This window comes from Cucumis melo, unplaced genomic scaffold, assembly GCF_025177605.1.
Source record: "Cucumis melo cultivar AY unplaced genomic scaffold, USDA_Cmelo_AY_1.0 utg000364l, whole genome shotgun sequence".
Taxonomy (NCBI): Eukaryota; Viridiplantae; Streptophyta; class Magnoliopsida; order Cucurbitales; family Cucurbitaceae; genus Cucumis; species Cucumis melo.
Window position 1 is genome coordinate 77,992 of NW_026123940.1, and position 24,813 is coordinate 102,804.

The 24,813-nt window shown below is 37.5% G+C and overlaps 2 protein-coding genes across 10 annotated transcripts in view; both read left to right on the forward strand.

Moving 5' to 3' along the window:
• Positions 1-18,529, forward strand: part of LOC127145936 (uncharacterized) — a 54,939-nt gene extending 36,410 nt beyond the window's left edge. The window contains exon 5 of the mRNA XM_051080720.1: positions 18,251-18,529. Coding sequence (XP_050936677.1) covers positions 18,251-18,355 — 105 coding nt within the window. The 3' untranslated portion in view covers positions 18,356-18,529. The remainder of the gene's footprint in view (positions 1-18,250) is intronic.
• On the forward strand, positions 10,778-18,389 carry LOC127145937 (uncharacterized). Of its 9 annotated transcripts, XR_007817627.1 has the most exons (7): positions 10,778-11,286; positions 11,407-11,493; positions 12,052-12,196; positions 13,644-13,764; positions 14,260-14,971; positions 15,777-16,958; positions 17,181-18,215. XR_007817627.1 is itself a non-coding variant. In XM_051080727.1 (6 exons), the coding sequence occupies exons 1-5, from the start codon at positions 11,233-11,235 to the stop codon at positions 14,331-14,333; spliced, it is 435 nt and encodes a 144-aa protein (XP_050936684.1). In that variant the 5' UTR covers positions 10,784-11,232; the 3' UTR covers positions 14,334-14,350; positions 14,779-14,946. The 9 variants fall into 9 exon arrangements, 5 of the variants coding, with proteins under 5 accessions (XP_050936684.1, XP_050936686.1, XP_050936685.1 ...); XR_007817626.1 differs by lacking the exons at positions 15,777-16,958; positions 17,181-18,215 and having other exon boundaries at positions 10,784-11,286; positions 12,090-12,196; positions 14,260-14,350; positions 14,779-14,946; XM_051080727.1 differs by lacking the exons at positions 15,777-16,958; positions 17,181-18,215 and having other exon boundaries at positions 10,784-11,286; positions 12,090-12,196; positions 14,268-14,350; positions 14,779-14,946.
• Positions 18,530-24,813: the final 6,284 nt, after the last annotated feature.

Consider the following 24,813-nt stretch of genomic DNA (forward strand, 5'->3'; position numbering starts at 1 on the left):
TTAATTGCATGGCCGAGATCATTTTCAATCCATCTGGTTGACGTAGGTCAGTCTGTACAACCGAGGGTGTAGGTCCAGTGATCACCAAGCATTTGGCCAAAGGCATTGGGATTACCTGATGTTCAAGTAGGAACTCCATTCCCAGTACCACATCAAAGTTGTCCATTTTTACTACTACAAAGTCTACGAGGCTACTCCATCCTCCCAATCTTATCATCGTTCGTTTCACTAGTCCGATGATAGGTAGGGCAGTAGAATTCACGGCTTTCATTCTTCCAGCATCCTTCTCCCAGCGGAGATTCAAACGTTTAGCTTCTACTTCTGTTATGAAATTGTGGGTGGCACCGGAGTCAACTATAGTGCTTTTGGTTGGCTTTTGGTTGATCCAGGTGTCAACGTACATTAAGCCCCTTTCCACTGACGTGTTCGTCTCCCCCACCTTTTTCTGGAGAGATGACAGAAATTTCAAGGCCCCCATTCGAGAGTTATCAACTTCTTCTGTCTGATCTACTTCTCTCTCGGTCTGACTTTGTTGATTGTCTGAATCTGAGGTTAAAGATGCCTGGAATGCATTGAAAGCAGTTTTGTTCGGACATTCCCTGGCCATGTGTGGTCCCTTACATATGAAGCAACTAAGAGGACGATTGGACAGATTCTGGTTACTTGATCCTCGCCAGGAGTTTCCAGTATTCGATTGATGGGATCTACGATCTCCATTAAAGCGTCTGTCCCCTCCTATAGTTTTAGGAGAACTTGGGCGGTTGTTCCTACTTCCTCCAGATGAGGAACTTGGATGACGTCTCGTATCTTGAGAGTCGTTAGACAGGTCAAACAGCCGTTCGGCTGCAGCGTACGCGGACGTGAGGTCTTGAACTCTTTGTTCATATAGCTTCGTCTTCGCCCACGGCTTCAATCCTTCGACAAAACAGAAAACTTTGTCTTTCTCGGACATATCGCGTATATCCAACATCAGTCCTGCGAACTGCTTCACATACTCCCGAATACTACCGGTGTGTTTCAGCTCGCGTAACTTCCGTCGAGCCAAGATCTCGACATTTTCAGGGAAAAATTGTGAGCGAAGCTCTCTCTTCAAAGCGTCCCAAGTATCTATTGTGCAACGTCCCTCCTGGATGTCAACAAATCGGGACCTCCACCATAACTTGGCATCCTCAGACAGATGCATCGTCGCCAACGTGACTTTGGCTTCCTCTGTAATCGTGTTTGTGGCCCTGAAGTACTGCTCCAGGTCAAAGATATAGTTTTCTAGGGCCTTCGCGTCTCTTGCCCCACAGAAGGGCTTTGGTTCCGGTATCTTCACTCTACTAACCGGAATGGCTCCCCCAGCGGGAGCTTGATTTGCCATTGCTCGCATTGTGAGGCTCAGTCTCGCATTCACATCTGCGATTTCATTTCTGACGACATCGAGGGTAGCTCGGAAGTCCTCTGACATGCCGTTTATCATCTTTAACAGCGTCTTTTGAGAGCTATCCATCTCTTGAACACGCTCCTCAATATGGGCAACAGAGCCCGTCGAACTATCTCCACGCTCGTAGTTGACAGTTCTTCCGATGTTTATAGTTGTTTCCAGGGCGTCGACCCTTGTCATCAACTCTTGTATAGGAAACCCTTCGACACGGCCAGCTACCGCATCGATCGTATTAGTTTTCTCGGAAATTTCTTCGAGACGAGACTCCAAGTAGCGGATGGAGTCGGGAACTTCGACTAGGTAGAGCATCTGTTCTTCTAGCTCTACTAGTCGGTCTTTCTGGGCCTTGCCCGATGGATTCGACGACGACATGTTTCGGTCTTATCGTCAATTAGCCAATTTGGCTCTGATACCACTTGTCACAATCGTAACTTCTCGACACGATTGTGCGGCACTTGCTTAGCTCAATCAGCAAGTCAGCCGTTCGAAAATCGGAATCCGCGGTCAAACTCGCGGTATGACGTAGCCTCCCTTCCCGTTCTTGGAAAAATGTTTTTATAAAACGGGAGAGAGAAAGTAAATAGTTGAAAACGTCATAAAGAAAGCATTGAAGACTGTCAATTACAAGGAAAATAACTCAACATGCAAAGAGTGTGACAAGGTTTGGGCGGGGGTCGGACTTAGTCATGTACCCCCTATAGTACATATTGAGAATTTTGGCCTTGGCAGGCTTGCATATGAAAAAGCCGAAATGTCACACTATGACTCGGCGACACCTAAACGAAAGAATTAACCTAAACTACTTTCAAGACATAAAGATAAAGTGATTTGGGGGTATTCGGGCATACGACCATCGGTAAATAATACCATGGAAAATTATGCCCTTGACACGACGCGGCTGGCTGACGGATCGGCTGCGGATCACGAAGGGTGACGCGGGCTTGGCTTCGGGCGACGGCTGCGAGAGACGACTGCTCCGGCAGACGCTCGGCGTGCGCGGATCGGCTTGGACGATTCTTCCGACGCGGCTGGAAGCTCGGCGACGGCTCGGGTGGACTGCAGACTCGGCTGCGCTGCTGAACAGAGAGGGGAAGGCTTGGCGGCTCGGGTTCGCGGCGGCGTGCGGCGGCTAGGGTTTTATTAATAAATCTTTTTTTTCTCCCTTTTTCTCTTTTCTTTTCCCCCCTTTCTTTCTTTGATTTTTCTCTTCTTATTTACGCACGAGACCCAAGGCTTTTTATAAGACAATATCTCTTTTCTTTTCCTTCAAATAACCCAAACCAACCATCTCCTCTCTCTCTCCAAATCTCACCAAACTCAACCAACCCTCCTTTCAATTAGCAATAACTCACTAAATAATTTCTAAATACTAAAATAGGTAACATAATAGAAAAATACTTAATAATAAAAAAAGTGGAAAACCCAACTTTAATAAACCGGAAAATTCAAAATGATAAGGTTCTCCCAATAAATTTGTCTTTTCCAAGACCATACATAAATATTAATAGTAAGATGAACAAAAACGAGTTTGTTGGGGCGTTACACCCAAACACACGAAGAGGAACCTCAGACACAAGGCGAGTAGAGGGGTAAGACTCCTTAAGACAATCTAAGGGAGTCTGAAGGTGGAGGATACGAGAAGGCATTCTATTGATTAAGTGAGTGGCTGTAAGAATAACATCTCCCCACAGGTATGATGGAAGGGAAGTGGAAAGCATAAGGGAGCGAGCTACTTCCACAAGGTGACGGTTTTTTTGTTCGACCACTCCATTTTGTTGAGGAGTGTAGGCACATGAGGTTTGGTGAGCAATCCCTTTGGAGGTTAGAAATTCACTAAGGTTATGGTTTTGGAATTCCCGACCATTATCACTTCGAAGAATTGCAATTTTTTGTGAAATTATGTTTCAATAGTATGATAGAAGTTTTGGAAAATGGATGAAACCTCGGATTTATCTGTTATAAGGTAGACCCAGGTAAGACGGGTATGGTCATCGATAAAAGTTACAAACCACCGCTTTCCCGATGAGGTGGTGACCTTGGAAGGACCCCAAACGTCACTATGGATGAGGGTAGACGGTTGTGTAGGTTTATATGATTGTGAGGGAAAAGAGACCCGATATTGTTTAGCCCGGATACACATATCGCAAGATAGAGAAGATACATCAAGTTTAGAAAAAAGGTGGGGAAATAAATATTGCATATATGTAAAGTTTGGGTGGCCCAGTCGAAAATGCCACAACATACAGTCTTTGTTCAAAAGTGCTAAAGTAAGATGACAGTAAACTAACCCTAGACAAACTACTATAGGAGGTATCATCATCAAGGATGTAAAGTCCCCTTCTATGTCAAGCAGTGCCAATCGTCCTCCTCGAGCTCATGTCCTGAAAATAGACCGATACAGATAAGAAGATAGCTTTACAATGCAATTCACGAGTGATCTTGCTTATAGATAACAAATTGTAAGACAGTTTAGGGACATGCAAAACACTCTGGAGAGTAAAACCGTTAGAGGGAACTATTTGTCCTTTGCCAGCGATTAGAGCTAGAGAGCCATCAGCTATTCGAATTTTTCATTACCGGCACACGGGGCATAAGAGATAAAGTGTTTCGAAGAACCTTTCAAGTGATCTATAGCCCTTGAGTCTAAGATCCAGGGATTCTTCCCATCAACGCTAATAAGCCCAAGGGACTGAGGCATACCTGACTGAGCAATGGCACCCAGAGTCGGAGTCTTGGTCTGGCTCGCAGTAGGATCAGTTGATTGAGAGGTGCTGGCAGGGGTAGTCTCACTAATGTATGCACGTCCTGAGTTCTGTTTCTCGTTGGAGGACCGTTTGTTACCTCTTGGGGGACGACTGTGGAGTTTCCAACACTGATCCTTGGTGTGCCATTGTTTCTTGCAGTGCTTACACACAGGAATTGACTTCCCATTATTCTTGTCACTGTCATGATTTGAGGACCGAGCGCTAAAGGCAGCGGAGTCAATGGTAGGGGTAGTAGTACACCCATGGCATTAGTGCGATCCTCTTCCAGGCGGACTTCAAAACAAACTTCCATTAGGGAGGGAAGAGGTCTTTGTCCGAGTATACGACCACAAACAGTATCAAATTTGGGATTAAGTCTTGCAAGGAAGTCATAAACACGATCAACCTCTTCAAGTTTAGCATATTGAGTATCGTCATTTGGTGTGTCCCAAACTGTCTCTCTGCACAAATCCATCTCTTTCCAGAGGAGAGAGAGCTTGTTAAAATAGGTAGTCACGTTCAGAGTCCCTTGTTTGCAATTATGGACCTGTTTTCGCAGTGTATACAACCGAGAGGCATTCTGTCGTTTCGAGTAAAGGATTTGAGTTGTATCCCACAAATCTTTTGCTGTGGCAGCAGATAGTAGAGGCTTGTCGATCTGTGGTTCTATACTATTAATCAACATGGACCGAATAAGTGAGTCCTCCCCTTTCCAAAGTTGTTCCAAGGCGTCTCCTGGTAGAGGACGTACAGTCCCTCCAGTTAAGAAGTCGAACTGGTGGCGACCTTCGAGGAACATCTTTATTGATTGGGACCAAGAAAAATAATTTTTCCCATTTAATTTTTCACCTGAAAAATTCTCTGTAGACGAACCCAAAGAGCCAGTTATATAATTTGACAGTAAATTAGGGAACGAAGTTATCGGGTTCTTGGAATACATCGGTAACTCGGTTGGTTTGAAATGCATCAAAGACTCACCCGCTTCAATGTTCGATCTGTTTTGAGGTTGATTAATTCCGTTACCAGAAAACAACGGTTGCTGTAAAGAGTCAACGTACAGCGGATGCTTACTGTACAGATTTGAAAGATTTACGGTTGAGGGTTGCTGTCCGGAGCTCATAGGCGGCGCGTGAGGATGCGAATGGCCGGAAGGGCTTGACGGTTGGACATCCGACGGTGCGTAAAAGGGAATGGGCTGGGCGGTGAGATGAAACGGCCCATGCGCTGGAGAGAAGCGGCGCGTGAAGCATCTTCTGGTCAGACGGTGGCTCGTACGACTGCGAAACCACTCCCGTTGGGTAGATCGACGGTTTCTGTAGGTTCTGAAGCAGTTTCTCCATGGCGGCAGCGACGACAGTGACGGGTTCAATTTCGATCTGGGTTTCTCCTAGGGTTTTGTTATTGCTTTGCTCTGATACCATATTGAAAGCAATTAACAACAACCCGAGACTTACGTGGAAACCAGAGAACCGGGAGAAAAACCACGATACTTTAGTTTTTATTATTTTTCTTATGAATACAATTGGTACAAATAGAGAAAATAAATATAGTACAATAGGAGTAAGAAAGGAAAAGATCTAGGAAATATTTAGGAAATAAAATCTTATATATTATTCTTTCCAAAAATACTCTAAGGACAAAGCCCTACTAATTCTAACAGTAGGCTTTAAGGTTTTATTTGTGAAGATTATGATTTCATATTTAAGTTAATGAAAGTGTTTTACATTCCTACATCATGAAGTTGCATCCTTTATCTTTTTAAACATGTGTAGCCATATACTGCTTTTACTTTAAGTTTAAACTGTAACAATCTATTCTTTCAGTGCATATCATACTTACGGTTGCTGAACATCATAGTGCCATTGTTCCTTGGCAACTTATAGCTGAAAGGACCGGTGTTGTTCTGAAGTTTGTAAGTTTAGGTGAACATAATGTCCCAAACTTACTAGAGTTAAAGGAAATGTTTTCAACAAAAACAAAGCTTGTGGTTACCTATCATGTCTCAAAATGTACTGGGTACACCATTCTATTTGATATTTAGCATTTTTTTAAATCTATTTCCTTTTTACACCATTCAATTTATAAACATTACTCAAATAAAACAAGTAGTAGGTGAATATTTCAAACTGAAGTGTTATCATATTACTTCAGTTATCACACTTCTAGTGGAAAGGTTTGCAGCTGAATAAAAATAATAAAGTCAAATGAATGAAGAATGAAAAGAACTGTCAGACATTTTTCCTTCTCTTGATCTGTGTCTAGTTACTCTTGATATCTTTCTAATAATAACTCTATGCAAATAGTGGAATTCAGTATGATTTGATTTTTTTCTCTGCAACTTATGTTCTTCCAATTGAAGAAATAGTTGGCTTAGCACATCATTTTGGGGAAAAAGTGCTTGTAGATGCGTGCTAGAGTGTTCTACATATAGTTGTCGACATCTAGGCACTTGATGCTGACTTTCTTGTTGCTTCTTCTCACAAGGTTAGGTTGTTTTCTTATTAATTAAATGGCAAGCCTTACATTTGGGCATATGAAGATAAGGAATAAACGTGCTTAAGATGTGTGGGCCTACAGGCATTGGATTCTTGTAGATTGATCTATTGTTTGCAATGCCTCCATTCTTAGGTATGTCCTTTGAGAAGATAAGTTATGAAATTAAAATTGCATCAGTTCGTTTTTAGGAAGTCAGTATCTAATTTTCATATTTGGTCCTACATGGCTCTAGATGGTGGAGATTTCTTGACCATTCCACATTTGCACAACCTCGTTCCAGGTTAGTGGACTCCATGGTTGCAATTTTGTCCTTTTCTTTTTACTTTAAAATGAAATTTTTCTCAATGTATTTATTTTATATGATGTGGAAAAATTAAAACGTTCAATATATAGGGCTCAAGAATTGCAAGAGACCTAAATAACTGTCGTTTAGCATTATTTGTTTGCTCATTTGTTCTCATAATAATTGACACTTGATAAATAATCTTTTTGAAGTCATTATGAGATTTAAATAGATGACTTCTTGAATGGTGCTAACATTTTGTGATGTCTATTTTATTCGAACTATTCATTAATTGATGCCTTTTTACATATCCTTTCATCTCTTCTATGTATTCTCTTCCTACCCAAATGCCTTCTGATATTTGCATTAAGAAGTCTTTTTGGTGGACAATATTGTCCTTAATTCTACTAATTACTCATATCCCCCTTCGTTAGATTTGAAGCTGGGACGCCTACAATTGGAGAAGCAATTGGTTTGGGGAGCTGCTATTGATTATTTATCTAGGATCGAAATGCAAAAAATTCATAGTTACGAAGTGAGTTGATTGAAATTTGGTATATACCCTTTGTTTGAGAATTTTTGGGCGGTGAAAAATGCGTGAAGCAACTAAATCAGGGTATCAACTAAATAAATACCTTCATAGTAAGTTAGTAATAGAATTTTTTTTCTTTAATCAAGGAATTTATGTATTATTTTTCTATCAACTAGGTTACCTGGAACACTGAAAATTCAGAATGATATGATAAATATGTTTACTAGTTTTAAGACTTTAGTCTAACGACGAGGAGGTGTTGTATGCTAACAGGAAGAATTGGCGAATTATCTATATGAAAACCTTCGTGCATTCCCTAACATTCGAATATATGGCCCAGCTCAATTTAGACTTTAGTGTATTTATAAATTATTTAATTAAGCAACGGTTTCATGGACTACATTTTTTCTACATAATTATCGATGTATACATTGTTGACACTTACCTGCCTTTGTTTTTTTTCAATACAAAGTCTCAAATTCCCTGGGATCAAAATTATAGTGACTCGTTGAACTAGTATATGAGATTTTAATTATTGCTTAATTAGCCATGTTATTTGGCAATTGCTAAGAGACATCCATAAACATAAGCAATATTTGATGGTTGAACAAATAGGTTAGATAGATGAAGTATTGATACATAAAATCATGTAGCTATAAATTTTATTGTTATTATTATTGGTTGGCCTAATAGTGTTAACATTAATGTGTTATTAAATATTTTGAAAAAAAAGTGAAAAAAAGAGACTAAACTAATAATCTACCCTATTATATATGGGTGTGTTCATAGTTTGTTGGAGCTTGTGTTTTCTAGAATAGAATCAGACCAAAATCGAAAATCAAATTACATTATGTGGTTTGGTTTGACTTCACAGTTTGCCTTTTATCAACATATGTTTTTTTTTATATATATTTTTTAAATTCCTGAAAGTGATCGTGGCTATGAGAGAGTGAGAGTGGCATGGCATGGCGGTAGCGGTAAGAGTGAGAGATGTTGGAGTGGAGACAACCAGATTTAAGAGACTGAAAGTGGTGTGACCGTCGGAGGTGAGGTGAGGTATGAGGGAGGGAGGTGATCATCGAAAAAGTTAGATGGAGAGAAAAAGAAAACATAAAGTTAAGTTGAATAAAATTGAATAGATAAAGGTAACAATATAGATTTATATTTTGTCATACCTAATAAAATCTTTAAAAATTGGTTGGTAATAAAAAAGGTTTGTCTTTGATTATTTGTGAAATTACCCTTCCCCTTCCACGAAAACTCTCTCCATCTCTCTAATTTGCTACCCACTCCTCCGATTTGCCATTTGAGTTCGTCGAGTTCCTCTTCTTCATGTGAATTCGTAGCTATGGATGCTCTTCTTCCTTCTTTTCTTTTTTCGAACATCACCTTCTTCCATCATATATCCCAACCTTGGTTATGTTCGTTGGAAAATATTTATTTGACGAAACTAGCTGGTCATACATAGCTTGAAGAACAAAGAAAGGAAGTTGGTTCTGAAGCATTATTATTATTATTATGCATGTCCCTAATTATTTCTCGTTCTATAGATTCATAATAGCAAGAATAGACATTCTTTTGAATTATTGGAAAATGATATGGGGAATTAAATAGTCATATACATAATCTGATATTGTAAAATCAATAAAACATCAGTTTGAGTACAAGAATCCTAGAATTTCTACCGAATGCTAAAGATATATCCATAGCCCCAGCAAGCATGATAAGAAATCAAAAGCTTGATCATACATTGAAGTTCTTAACAACTCTTAGTTAATGAAATATATACATCTAACAATCTGTCATTTTGATGCTCACTTTCTGACAACTATACCATGTTAAACTTTGGACCATTTGATTAGTTAATAGATAACATTATTTTTTTTTTAACAAAAATCATTAATCTTTACAATACAGCTTAAGAACTTTCTTGAAAAAGTTAGAGAAGAGGTTATATAAAAGAGAGTTACAGCTTTTATTTTTGGGTAAAAAGAGTAGGCAGGAGGTTGAAAAATGAGAAATGGGTAAAGAAGAGTTTATTGTGTTCTGTCAAAATTTGTTGGTCCAGAGGGTGGGGGTTAATTTGTTTCTTGGTTAAAGGAGATTACCAAATATTGAAAAGGAAAAACAAATAAATAAAATTTTGAAAATTTTATACATTAGATAATTAAGTGTGATTGAGAATCTACGTCAGCAAGCAGCCGCTATGGGTGGACCTTCTTTGTATTCCAACTTCGAGCCATTTCCACAATGCCTTGAACGCTCACATTTTTGCGACATAGATAGCTATTTAAAAAAGGGAGCTTAAGCGCTCTTTTACAATTTTTAAGCAATGCTTAGATATATCCAATAAAGGTACTATAAATAATTTATGAATCTCTTGCTATCCTAGTATTAGAAATTTCTTCACGATTCTATTGAATCTAATTTTAATTTTGCAACTATTTCCAAAGTAAACAATAATAACAATATTGTAACGTTTCAAAAGAATTTAGGTTTCTTTATTTATTTTTTTTTTTATAGAAATGACTATGTACTTTTTTATATTTTCCCCATAAATATTAAACTAAAGTCATGAAATATGATAAGACTCAATTGTGATCAAATTATATGGTGGAAACTTATAACTAATTACGGAATACTTAAATAGGGAGAATTAAGAAATAAGAATGAGTTGTGATTTATTGTAATTTGTAGTTAAATAGATAAATGGTTGAATTTCGGGCACTAAAACGAAACATCGAATCGGCGCTCGATAGGACACATTTCCACACCTTTTGTTTTTTTCTCCACGTGGCTATAAAAATACAAAATAAATCATTTATGGAAAAAACATAGTTTGATGAAAAGTTCTGAAGAAATTATTTTAAATAACAGAATTTATTTTTTAAAATATTTATAAATAAAATATTTTAATGACATATAGTTATTTATGTTTAATAAGAAACCTCTCCGAGATAAATTTTTTTATACTTGATAGAAAAATATTTTATCTGTTTTATTATTTTTATTAATATAAAAATAGAGTTGTTTTAAAAATTAGAGTCGTTTTTAAATATATTAAATTTTTAGATTCTATTAAATAATGTCTATTAGTAAAATAGTATCACTATTTATAATAGTTTGTCTAAAAACTATTTATAATAGTTTGTCTAAAAACTATTTAAAAAAACAAGTGCATTAAGTATTCTTTTGCAAAAAATGTGTATGCACGTATACATTCTTTTAACTTTAATTATATATTATTTTTTTAATTCAAAATCTCCAATAACTTAGTTAAAAATTAAAAGGTTTCATTTCATTTCATTTCAAATTTCAAAAAACAACTTCCCTTCGCAGCTTCTCTCTCATTTCTAAATTTCTTCATCTTTCTTCTCAACGGCAACTATCTCCCTCCTCTTCCCCCCCTCTCCGCCTCCCCTTCTCTCTCGATCTCTTGTCTCCTTCGTCTTCCTCAGAATCTTCACTCTTCCTTTCTCTCAATTTCTATTCTCTAAAATGAAGCATCCACCCAAGAAACCCTATCTTGCTAAATACCCATCTCGCCGATCCACTGCCATTTTCTATTCCATGCGCTAACGGCGCCGGAATCAAGGGCGGAAGACCCCTCGGAAGCCTATGTCGTCTTCCAAAGAAAATGCTTCACCGTCAGATCCCAAATTCCCAACTCCATGGTTCCCGATTCCAAACCCTCGCCGACTAAGTTGAAGAGCCTGCTCCATCTTCTAACCCACTTAAGCGGAAGCTCAGTATGGAGACCGTTCCTGAGAATTCCATCCCTGGGTTGTCTGATTCTGTTGTTAAGGTAGTTTACGTGGTGTGATTATGGATGTTTTGGTATATTTTTTTCTTAATTTGTGTGGTGAAATGATATTTTCCTGTAATATGAAAAATTAATTTGGTCTTATGTTGAATCATCTCACAGATTAGAGAAGATGTAAAATCTGGTGTAGAAAATTTAACAGAGGAGTGTGTATCCACAATGGCAGCCGTTACTCGGCTTCTAATGAAGGTTTTTATCTTCCTCGTGCTAATATGCGCACCTGAGTGCACCCCTATCCCTGCAACCGTGTACTAAAAAAAAGTTGCAGTTGTCCAAAATGTCTATATATAATTTGTATGCCATCCTTTATATTTTTAATTTTGTAATTTCGTAGATTGGTTGAACTGACTTCAGTATGCGGTTGAAATCATAAACTCAAGATTAATCATCAAGTTTTGGACCTTGTTAAGTGAAATTAGTTCTATTACTAAAGCATGAAAAAAGATAAACTTTAATAAAGATTAGAAAATGTTCGACACTTTATAGTCTTGATTTGTGTCAAAGACTACTTAAAGCATGAAGTCTCTCATCATGATATTGTGAAAAATTGCATGCCTTTAGTAGTTCATGGTCTCCACTGTTCTTCCTTTTCATGGTTAACCTTTTAAAATGAATTGAATACAATTTTAAACACCATCTTTATAATCTCAGAATAATTATGCAGGGTTTATCAGAATAATATGTTTGTTTCTTCAGATATACTTAATATTTCATTGATTGCTCATTCATTTTGGTTTCCATTTTTAGTCGATTATGGTGGCTCACTTTGGAAACTTGTTACATAGCTACTGCCAAAAGCTTTAAATTGCCTTCCGGATGCACCTCAAAATCAGCTTCATTCTTTGTGTTTTCTAATTTCTAGCTCACTCAATTCAGCCATGGAAGTACGGAGGTAAGTAAAGTTCCCTTTTGGAATTCAAGTTCTTCTGTACTTCTTGTTGGAGTTTGAGAGGCATTTTTGTTGTTGTTCTTCTTCTTGCATAACTGTGGTTGTGGAATTTGGGTTTTAGGTAGTGAAAGAACTTGTATTATAGTTTTCTGTGGTAAAAGGAATTGGACCCACTTGCCATATGTTCACTCAATTTGATTTTTTACTGTAAGTTGAGTCAGTTGTGGTCATTTTGAAGGGGTTCAACTGCATCTGGGAAGTTGGGAAGGAGTCAAAAGGGATTTTTTAAGCCAAAACTGACTTCTCTCACTTTGCCAGAATTGACTTCTCTCACTTTCTTTCTCTGCACTTCTAACTTCCAAAGTTTTTGTGATTGTTAGTAGTTTCATCAAGTATTTGTGTTTGCTACTTGGTTATGCTTCATAATTGCTTTAGATTCACAAAAATACTATAACCTGTAGCCCTGTAATTCTATCCATTTCAGGAGTTTGTGATCTTTTTGTGTGTAGGAACTAACACAAATTGAATATTTAAAAAGTGAAAAGAAGTTGGGTTTGTAGAAAATAAGTGCCATTTGGTTGAGAAGACTACTTTGGAAGATGGTTTTATTTTAACTATGACTGCATTTGCTAGTTTGTTTTTTGGTACTTCATTCACCATCCATTTTCTCTCCATGGTTGAGTTTCTCCCCTCATTTATTTTTTATAACATTCATTAGATCACTCTTTAAATCATTCAATTACAAAGGAAAGGCTACTTCAATTCATCATCAGTAAACTATTTTTTTCCTTTAGTAACAATCACTCACATCATTGTCATTTCTCTATGTATTGTCTATAGACCAGGGCGATTTCTAGTTCTCTTCTAAGATTAAATAATTACCAGCTAATCATTTAGGAAGTATTGCAGTTAAATGGTTGTTGGGTTGTCAACTATACTATTTTTTATCTGTTTTCTGTGTGCGGTTGAAATTCTTCTGATGTCCCCCATCTCCTGTGATTCTTTTCTTCAAAATCAAATAGTAGAAGTATCTGTTGGTTCATTTGTTCCACTTGCTTTGTCCCCTGTCCAGGAGTAAACCTTCGTATATTGGAGAAACATGCTCACTGAGAACATTGAGATCAATTTCAACAAGCTTTACTACTAGTTTTGATAGGCTTACGAGTTTTGGAAACATAAGATTTGATTGAGAAGTTAGGAGTAAAGGTTTGGGATATCTTAAATGTTTGGGTGATAGAAACCCGGTATTTCTTCATTTGTGGAATGAAATACTTGTCATGTTGTGTGTGATTGCTACCTTGTTGGATCCTTTGTTCTGTTACACCTTGTTGGTTGATTAAGGCAAAAGATGTGTTGGATTTGACAACAAGATGAGAATAGTAGTTGTAATTGTTAGCTCAATCATAGACTTCCTCTACATAATTCTTATAGTCTGTCATTTTCATTTTAGATATTCCAAATTTTATAATGCAAAACCTGATGAAGCCGATGATGGTGTTTGCACAAGAGCTTGGAGATTCTTTTTATCTTACTTCACAATTGACGTTCTTTCAGTTCTTCCACTCCCCCAGGTATGAAACTTCAGCCTTTTGCTCGCTTAGATTCTATCAATCTTATTGTCAAATTTGTCCATTCCATTTGTAACCAAGGATTCATTTGTAGGACAAGAAAGATAATCATCATTTAGAATATATATGTGAGAGTGCACACACAAAAACAACTAATTATTCAAGCAGAAACATAAAAGCATAATTTACGGAGCATACTGTCCTAAGTTAAGTTTGTGCTATAACAAGATATCCACTCTTGATGTTAAAACACAAAGTCGTATTGTCTAATCCCTTTAGTAATCTACAAGAACTCCAAAGAAATAAGCTCTGGGTCATTATCAATTTTGTTTTCCATCCTAAAATATTCAATTATTCTCCTCTTTGGGAAATTATTGGAGGATGACCATGATTGAGATCTCAAATCTTTACACCAACAGCTGTTTGAATGTCTTTTCTATCTTTTCTTTCTTCTTACCTGGGAGGGGTTAAAAATTTTCATTTCTTGTGCATTATTAGCCATGCAGGGTTTACAGAAAGATTTGAACTTTTCATTTGTGGTCGTGAGCTGGCCAATGCATTTTTCGAATTGATCGATCGTATTTATCAGGTAAGAGGTGATTATATCAATCATTAATGTTAGAAGGGTGCACAGATGATGAAACTTTTTAGCCAATTTCATGGCATTTGAAAGAGAGAAAGTACATTAGTATTGAACTCAAGTTAAACTGGATAGTCTATCACCTTTTGGAAGATAACTTTCCTGTACTTTGTTCCATCTTGTATAGACCCTTTCAGTCGAAAGGTTACCAAAGGAATCGTTTTTGTTATGTGTTATGTGCTTAACTCCATAACAATGTGCGTCCAAGCTCTACATGAGCATTCTATTTTTCTTGCTTGGTATACTTGTGCATTATTGGTTTATGTGCCATGTCAAGAAATAATAGTTTCTATTGGAACGTTTTAGTGTTTCGGTTCCATGATAATTGGAATGGTTGTAATGATCTTTTTCTTTTAAAACAAACAAAATTGGCACAGAGGATGATTAGAAGACCAGATCAGGCAACACAATGAGAAGCATGGCTCAGCTGTTTCTTATGTATCTCGTTTCTTATGTAATGACTCTTTGGACTTCAATTGCCAAAAAGATGAGGATGATTCTTATGAAGTGACACTTGATGATGATTTTCTTACTGCTTTGGAATATGGAATGCCACCAGCTTCTGGACTGGTATGCTTGTCTTTTCTGTCTGTCCACTTTTATGCATCTCGTTTCGGATGGGATCCTTAATGCACCGCTAGTGAAACTCTAGATCATTCCATTCTTTTGACATAATAAAATCACAGAAAAAGTAGATTAGAGAGTGGCCAATGAAAGTATCTTGAATAGATATTTCATAGCTGCTATGAAGTTTTTCCACATGCAAACATTTAAAAACCAGCTGCTGAAGTCTCCCATGTGAAAGCAACTAAACAAGTAGTCTAAAATTTTGAAGTGCATACAAATTAACGAATCTGGGATGATATTTGATCTATAATTAAATTGTGGAACGTATGATGGATGTTTCGTTGTACTTGGATGTTTAGTATCCCTTTTCCTCGCTGTAATAGATGGAAGAATTTAACTTTCAAGGAATTGGAATTGATAGATTATATGTAGACCCCAAGATCGTAGCCTTTTTATTTATTTAGGGTGATGGTATTATTCTGATGCATGTGAAAAATACTCGTGTGTAGGCGGTGGTTTTAGTTCTCATTCCAAGCTTAAGAGGATATGGATTTAGATACCCATCAATTGATGATTTGTGGGGTATGTGGGAAAAGAACTAGGGGTTAAATAATTTGCAAAAGACCAATGTAAGCATCCAATTAGTGGATAGGTCCTATATGTTAGCCCCTTAGGCATAGTTGAGGATGTTCTTATTAAGGCAGGAGAACTTATTTTTCTCGCTGATTTTAACATCCTAGATATCCATAAATTTTTAGTTTAACCTCTTTAATAAAATTTGATAGAAAATCTTGTTTTCTTTTTGTAGGAATAAAGGAAAAAATGGAGTATAATCGAATTTGGAACCTTTGCAAGCAAGGGGAAGTTTTCTGTTCCCTATCTCTTTTTTCGATCCTTACAATCTTGCTTAAAATGCTTTGAAGACAAATTAAAGTTTTAAGTGGGGGGTAGGGTTGTAGCTTTGCATGTTCTATGTCCTTTGGGAAATTTTCATTTTGCCAAAAATGTTCAAATTTTAAACTTTTTCAATGTCTTTATTCTTAAAATAAATACTATGTCTAATTTGCTTTCTAGTTTAGACAAGCATGTCTGCCTAACCCTTGAGCATGGAGCTCGGGTTTGTGATTGTGTTTGTCATTTGAATATCTTAAATATGTTGAAAATGCATTCTTTGATAGCTTAGAAATGCGTAGAAGACATGCTATTCATTTTCTAAATATTGTAAATACTGTACATACTTAATAATGTGTTGAAAACATGTGCTGTTGAAAACATGGCCTAACCAAAACCAGATCTGCCTAGCCCTTAGAGTCCAGCCGGTTAGGTCAAGTAGAATGCGTTGAGCTCCCTCAGTATCAGAGCTTGTGTGGGGAACTCTTCACTTTTGGCCTAACCAAAACCAGACCTTCCTAGCCTTTAAAACCCAACCGGTTAGGTGAAGTAGAATGCGTTGAGCTCCCTCAGTATCAGAGCTTGTGTGGGGAACTCTTCACTTTTCGCCTAACCAAAACCAGACCTGCCTAGCCCTTAGAGTCCAGCCAGTTAGGTCAAGTAGAATGCGTTGAGCTCCCTCAGTATCAGAGCTTGTGTGGGGAACTCTTCACTTTTGGCCTAACCAAAACCAGACCTGCCTAGCCCTTAGAGTCCAGCCGGTTAGGTCAAGTAGAATGCGTTGAGCTCCCTCAGTATCAGAGCTTGTGTGGGGAACTCTTCACTTTTGGCCTAACCAAAACCAGACCTTCCTAGCCTTTAAAACCCAACCAGTTAGGTGAAGTAGAATGCGTTGAGCTCCCTCAGTATCAGAGCTTGTGTGGGGAACTCTTCACTTTTCACCTAACCAAAACCAGACCTGCCTAGCCCTTAGAATCCAGCCGGTTAGGTCAAGTAGAATGCGTTGAGCTCCCTCAGTATCAGAGCTTGTGTGGGGAACTCTTCACTTTTGGCCTAACCAAAACCAGACCTTCCTAGCCTTTAAAACCCAACCGGTTAGGTAAAGTAGAATGCGTTGAGCTCCCTCAGTATCAGAGCTTGTGTGGGGAACTCTTCACTTTTCGCCTAACCAAAACCAGACCTACCTAGCCCTTAAAGTCCAGCCGGTTAGGTCAAGTAGAATGCGTTGAGCTCCCTCAGTATCAGAGCTTGTGTGGGGAACTCTTCACTTTTGGCCTAACCAAAACCAGACCTTCATAGCCTTTAAAACCCAACCGGTTAGGTGAAGTAGAATGCGTTGAGCTCCCTCAGTATCAGAGCTTGTGTGGGGAACTCTTCACTTTTCGCCTAACCAAAACCAGACCTACCTAGCCCTTAAAGTCCAGCCGGTTAGGTCAAGTAGAATGCGTTGAGCTCCCTCAGTATCAGAGCTTGTGTGGGGAACTCTTCACTTTTGGCCTAACCAAAACCAAACCTACCTAGCACATAAAGTCCAGCCGGTTAGGTCAAGTAGAATGTGTTGAGCTCCCTCAGTATCAGAGCTTGTGTGGGGAACTCTTCACTTTTGGCCTAACCAAAACCAGACCTTCCTAGCCTTTAAAACCCAACCAGTTAGGTGAAGTAGAATGCGTTGAGCTCCCTCAGTATCAGAGCTTGTGTGGGGAACTCTTCACTTTTCGCCTAACCAAAACCAGACCTACCTAGCCCTTAGAGTCCAGCCGGTTAGGTCAAGTAGAATGCGTTGAGCTCCCTCAGTATCAGAGCTTGTGTGGGGAACTCTTCACTTTTGGCCTAACCAAAACCAGACCTTCCTAGCCTTTAAAACCCAACCAGTTAGGTGAAGTAGAATGCGTTGAGCTCCCTCAGTATCAGAGCTTGTGTGGGGAACTCTTCACTTTTCGCCTAACCAAAACCAGACTTGCCTAGCCCTTAGAGTCCAGCCGGTTAGGTCAAGTAGAATGCGTTGAGCTCCCTCAGTATCAGAGCTTGTGTGGGGAACTCTTCACTTTTGGCCTAACCAAAACCAGACCTGCCTAGCCCTTAGATTCCGGCCTGTTAGGTCAAGTAGAATGCGTTGAGCTCCCTCAGTATCAGAGCTTGTGTGGGGAACTCTTCACTCTTGGCCTAACCAAAACCAGACCTACCCATCCCTTAGAGTCCAACCGGTTAGGTCAAGTAGACACATACATATATGAGTCTAAATTCATACATATATCAAGTAAACTCAATGTGAATATGTGATTCTAAATTCATTTAATTTCGCTTTCAAATTTTTAAGAATGAAGTGACTTAATTGAATTCAATTTTGGTCGTTCCAATCGCATGATTAAGTTTGATTTCTAAAAGATGTAGGCTGGAAAAGGAGGTGAGCTAACATTGAATAGAAGAACCATAACAAGAGGGGCACTGGATTCATTGAGAAATGGGCGAGAGATTCCATGGCTCCCATTTCTTTAACTTTTGCAATCGATAGTAATGTCGATCTTGACAGGTAATGTTAATCTGTTTAAGTTGAGAGGTTTGGAATGCTTCATGAAAATTAAGGTTGATATAGTCTTTAATTTAATGTTGGTTTTGTAAAAAAAATTAAAGTCTGCTGAATTTGAGATTGGATATTGAAACAACTATCTTTTTTACTTGAAAATCTGAATGAAATTGCATTTCTCTTTTGTTTGAGTCAGATTCTTCTTTTGAATCTTGGAAACTTTTTTATTCATGTTTCTGTAATGTTGAATGGGTATGAAACAAAGTTAGGGGTTGAAATCTTGCAGGAATGTTGGAATGAAGATTTAGGAATTAATTCCTCTTTCTTAGAAGAATCTAAATCTATACAAAGGTCTTCTTTTTTGTTTCCAATCATCTGAGGTAATCTTGTAGGTTCTTTAATTCTTGGTGGAAATTCTAGACTACCTAAGGTAATTTTTGCTTTCTTAATAGTTTTTGTTGCATGTTTTCATGCCATTCTTGAAAATCTTGAGGTTGTTCTTGATTGTTCCCATGTTTGGTTTAGGTTTGTTTTGAACACCTTTTAGGTTTGTTTGAGACTCGGTTTGTTGCATCTACACACTTAATTGCTATTTTAGGACTTGAAGTGCTTTTTTTACAATGTTTGAATTTTTTTGGTAAGTTATGACTTACGAAATTATACTTGAGCATTGTTAGGCTATTTTTTAAGTTCGAATGGTACTTAGACATGTTGGTAGGTTATGAGTTATGAGTTACGAAATTATACTTGCACACTTGGTTGACATGTTGGGTGTTAGAGTGCTTTTATCGCACTTTTTGGAATTTTGGTCGGTTGTGATTTGCGAACTTATACTTAAGCATTGTTCGATCGTTTTGAAAGCTTACACACGTTTTGAACTCTTTTTAAGTTGGTCTGAAACAAAGTTTGTGGCACTAACACACTTGGTTGCCATTTTCGGTCTTGAAGTGCTTTTTTCACACTTTTTGAATTTTTTGGTAGGTTATGGTTTACGAAATTACACTTAAGTTTTGTTGGGTCATTTTGATAGTTCAAGTGATACTTAGACACGATTTGAACACCTTTTAGGTTTGTTTGAGACTCAGTTTGTTGCATCCACACACTTAATTGCCATTTTGGGTCTTGAAGTGCTTTCTTTACGATGTTTGAATTTTTTTGGTAGGTTATGAGTTACGAAATTATACTTGAGCATTGTTAGGCCATTCTTTAAGTTCGAATGGTACTTAGACATGTTTTGAACAGGTGTTAGGTTGTTTCGAACTAAGTTTGTTGCACATACAGACATGATTGCCATCGAAGGGCTTTTTCCACACTTTTTTGAACTTTTTGGCAAGTTATGAGTTACAAGCTTTTACACTTAAGCGTCATTGGGTCGTTTGAAAGCTAAGACGTGTTTCGAATGCCTTTTTGGTTGGTTTGAATCTAAGTTTGTTGCACTTACACACTTGGCATTCTAGGTCTTGAAGTGCTCTTTTTCAATCTTTTTTGAACTTTTTGGTACGTTGTGAGTTAGGAACTTACAGTTAAGATTTGTTAGATCGTTTTGAAAGTTCAAGTGATACTTGGACATGTTTTGAATGCGTTTTAGGTTGGTTTGACACTAAGTTTGTTGCACTCACACACACGGTTGCCACTTTGGGTCTTAAAGTGCTTTTTTCACACTTTTTGAACTTTCCGCTAGGTTGTGAGCTATGAACTTACACTTAAGATGTCTTAGGTCGTTTTTTAAGGTCCAAGTGATACGTAGACATGTTTTCAACACCTTTTAGGTTTGTTTTAAACCTAGTTTGTTGAACTTACGCACTTTGTTGCCATTTTGGGTCTTGAAAGGCTCTTTTCTCACTTTTTTTAACTTTTTGCTAGGTTATGAGCAACCAACTTACACTTAAGCTTTGTTAGATCGTTTCTAAAATTCAAGTGATAATTAGACTCGTTTTGAACACTTTTAAGGTTGGTTTGAGGGTAAGTTTGTTGTACTTACACATTTGGTTGCCATTTCTTTTGTGGTCTTTGAAGTGCTTTTTTCACAGTTCTTGACTTTTTGGTACGTTGGGAGTTGTAAACTTACACTTAAACTTTGTGAGGTTGCTTTTAAAGGTCAAGTGATACGTAGGCTCGGTTGGAACACTTTTTAAGTTTGTTTGAGACTAAGTCTGTTGCACTTACATGCTTGGTCGGGTTGTGCCATTTTAGGTCCTCGGTGCTTTTTTCACTCTTTTTTGAACTTTTTAGTCGGTTATGAGTTACGAATTTACACTCAAGCAATGTTCAGAGGTTTTAAACTCTTTTTTATTTTGGTTTGGAACTAAGTTTGTTGAACTTGCACGCTTGGCTGACATGTTGGGTGTTAGAGTGCTTTTATCGCACTTTTTGGAATTTTGGTCGGTTGTGATTTGCGAACTTATACTTAAGCATTGTTCGATCGTTTTGAAAGCTTACACACGTTTTGAACTCTTTTTAGGTTGGTCTGAAACAAAGTTTGTGGCACTAACACACTTGGTTGCCATTTTCGGTCTTGAAGTGCTTTTTTCACACTTTTTGAATTTTTTGGTAGGTTATGGTTTACGAAATTACACTTAAGTTTTGTTGGGTCATTTTGATAGTTCAAGTGATACTTAGACACGATTTGAACACCTTTTAGGTTTGTTTGAGACTCAGTTTGTTGCATCCACACACTTAATTGCCATTTTGGGTCTTGAAGTGCTTTCTTTACGATGTTTGAATTTTTTTGGTAGGTTATGAGTTACGAAATTATACTTGAGCATTGTTAGGCCATTCTTTAAGTTCGAATGGTACTTAGACATGTTTTGAACAGGTGTTAGGTTGTTTCGAACTAAGTTTGTTGCACATACAGACATGATTGCCATCGAAGGGCTTTTTCCACACTTTTTTGAACTTTTTGGCAAGTTATGAGTTACAAGCTTTTACACTTAAGCGTCATTGGGTCGTTTGAAAGCTAAGACGTGTTTCGAATGCCTTTTTGGTTGGTTTGAATCTAAGTTTGTTGCACTTACACACTTGGCATTCTAGGTCTTGAAGTGCTCTTTTTCAATCTTTTTTGAACTTTTTGGTACGTTGTGAGTTAGGAACTTACAGTTAAGATTTGTTAGATCGTTTTGAAAGTTCAAGTGATACTTGGACATGTTTTGAATGCGTTTTAGGTTGGTTTGACACTAAGTTTGTTGCACTCACACACACGGTTGCCACTTTGGGTCTTAAAGTGCTTTTTTCACACTTTTTGAACTTTCCGCTAGGTTGTGAGCTATGAACTTACACTTAAGATGTCTTAGGTCGTTTTTTAAGGTCCAAGTGATACGTAGACATGTTTTCAACACCTTTTAGGTTTGTTTTAAACCTAGTTTGTTGAACTTACGCACTTTGTTGCCATTTTGGGTCTTGAAAGGCTCTTTTCTCACTTTTTTTAACTTTTTGCTAGGTTATGAGCAACCAACTTACACTTAAGCTTTGTTAGATCGTTTCTAAAATTCAAGTGATAATTAGACTCGTTTTGAACACTTTTAAGGTTGGTTTGAGGGTAAGTTTGTTGTACTTACACATTTGGTTGCCATTTCTTTTGTGGTCTTTGAAGTGCTTTTTTCACAGTTCTTGACTTTTTGGTACGTTGGGAGTTGTAAACTTACACTTAAACTTTGTGAGGTTGCTTTTAAAGGTCAAGTGATACGTAGGCTCGGTTGGAACACTTTTTAAGTTTGTTTGAGACTAAGTCTGTTGCACTTACATGCTTGGTCGGGTTGTGCCATTTTAGGTCCTCGGTGCTTTTTTCACTCTTTTTTGAACTTTTTAGTCGGTTATGAGTTACGAATTTACACTCAAGCAATGTTCAGAGGTTTTAAACTCTTTTTTATTTTGGTTTGGAACTAAGTTTGTTGAACTTGCACGCTTGGCTGACATGTTGGGTGTTAGAGTGCTTTTATCGCACTTTTTGGAATTTTGGTCGGTTGTGATTTGCGAACTTATACTTAAGCATTGTTCGATCGTTTTGAAAGCTTACACACGTTTTGAACTCTTTTTAGGTTGGTCTGAAACAAAGTTTGTGGCACTAACACACTTGGTTGCCATTTTCGGTCTTGAAGTGCTTTTTTCACACTTTTTGAATTTTTTGGTAGGTTATGGTTTACGAAATTACACTTAAGTTTTGTTGGGTCATTTTGATAGTTCAAGTGATACTTAGACACGATTTGAACACCTTTTAGGTTTGTTTGAGACTCAGTTTGTTGCATCCACACACTTAATTGCCATTTTGGGTCTTGAAGTGCTTTCTTTACGATGTTTGAATTTTTTTGGTAGGTTATGAGTTACGAAATTATACTTGAGCATTGTTAGGCCATTCTTTAAGTTCGAATGGTACTTAGACATGTTTTGAACAGGTGTTAGGTTGTTTCGAACTAAGTTTGTTGCACATACAGACATGATTGCCATCGAAGGGCTTTTTCCACACTTTTTTGAACTTTTTGGCAAGTTATGAGTTACAAGCTTTTACACTTAAGCGTCATTGGGTCGTTTGAAAGCTAAGACGTGTTTCGAATGCCTTTTTGGTTGGTTTGAATCTAAGTTTGTTGCACTTACACACTTGGCATTCTAGGTCTTGAAGTGCTCTTTTTCAATCTTTTTTGAACTTTTTGGTACGTTGTGAGTTAGGAACTTACAGTTAAGATTTGTTAGATCGTTTTGAAAGTTCAAGTGATACTTGGACATGTTTTGAATGCGTTTTAGGTTGGTTTGACACTAAGTTTGTTGCACTCACACACACGGTTGCCACTTTGGGTCTTAAAGTGCTTTTTTCACACTTTTTGAACTTTCCGCTAGGTTGTGAGCTATGAACTTACACTTAAGATGTCTTAGGTCGTTTTTTAAGGTCCAAGTGATACGTAGACATGTTTTCAACACCTTTTAGGTTTGTTTTAAACCTAGTTTGTTGAACTTACGCACTTTGTTGCCATTTTGGGTCTTGAAAGGCTCTTTTCTCACTTTTTTAACTTCTTGCTAGGTTATGAGCAACCAACTTACACTTAAGCTTTGTTAGATCGTTTCTAAAATTCAAGTGATAATTAGACTCGTTTTGAACACTTTTAAGGTTGGTTTGAGGGTAAGTTTGTTGTACTTACACATTTGGTTGCCATTTCTTTTGTGGTCTTTGAAGTGCTTTTTTCACAGTTCTTGACTTTTTGGTACGTTGGGAGTTGTAAACTTACACTTAAACTTTGTGAGGTTGCTTTTAAAGGTCAAGTGATACGTAGGCTCGGTTGGAACACTTTTTAAGTTTGTTTGAGACTAAGTCTGTTGCACTTACATGCTTGGTCGGGTTGTGCCATTTTAGGTCCTCGGTGCTTTTTTCACTCTTTTTTGAACTTTTTAGTCGGTTATGAGTTACGAATTTACACTCAAGCAATGTTCAGAGGTTTTAAACTCTTTTTTATTTTGGTTTGGAACTAAGTTTGTTGAACTTGCACGCTTGGCTGACATGTTGGGTGTTAGAGTGCTTTTATCGCACTTTTTGGAATTTTGGTCGGTTGTGATTTGCGAACTTATACTTAAGCATTGTTCGATCGTTTTGAAAGCTTACACACGTTTTGAACTCTTTTTAGGTTGGTCTGAAACAAAGTTTGTGGCACTAACACACTTGGTTGCCATTTTCGGTCTTGAAGTGCTTTTTTCACACTTTTTGAATTTTTTGGTAGGTTATGGTTTACGAAATTACACTTAAGTTTTGTTGGGTCATTTTGATAGTTCAAGTGATACTTAGACACGATTTGAACACCTTTTAGGTTTGTTTGAGACTCAGTTTGTTGCATCCACACACTTAATTGCCATTTTGGGTCTTGAAGTGCTTTCTTTACGATGTTTGAATTTTTTTGGTAGGTTATGAGTTACGAAATTATACTTGAGCATTGTTAGGCCATTCTTTAAGTTCGAATGGTACTTAGACATGTTTTGAACAGGTGTTAGGTTGTTTCGAACTAAGTTTGTTGCACATACAGACATGATTGCCATCGAAGGGCTTTTTCCACACTTTTTTGAACTTTTTGGCAAGTTATGAGTTACAAGCTTTTACACTTAAGCGTCATTGGGTCGTTTGAAAGCTAAGACGTGTTTCGAATGCCTTTTTGGTTGGTTTGAATCTAAGTTTGTTGCACTTACACACTTGGCATTCTAGGTCTTGAAGTGCTCTTTTTCAATCTTTTTTGAACTTTTTGGTACGTTGTGAGTTAGGAACTTACAGTTAAGATTTGTTAGATCGTTTTGAAAGTTCAAGTGATACTTGGACATGTTTTGAATGCGTTTTAGGTTGGTTTGACACTAAGTTTGTTGCACTCACACACACGGTTGCCACTTTGGGTCTTAAAGTGCTTTTTTCACACTTTTTGAACTTTCCGCTAGGTTGTGAGCTATGAACTTACACTTAAGATGT

What these genes read in the sequence shown, in the direction of transcription:
- LOC127145937 (XM_051080727.1), top strand. Translation starts at nt 11,233, where the DNA reads ATGGAGACCGTTCCTGAGAATTCCATCCCTGGGTTGTCTGATTCTGTT. An exon ending in TGTCTGATTCTGTTGTTAAG is followed by an intron (nt 11,287 to 11,406) that starts GTAGTTTACGTG and finishes ATCATCTCACAG; the next exon opens with ATTAGAGAAGATGTAAAATC. An exon ending in TCAGCCATGGAAGTACGGAG is followed by an intron (nt 12,197 to 13,643) that starts GTAAGTAAAGTT and finishes TTTTCATTTTAG; the next exon opens with ATATTCCAAATTTTATAATG.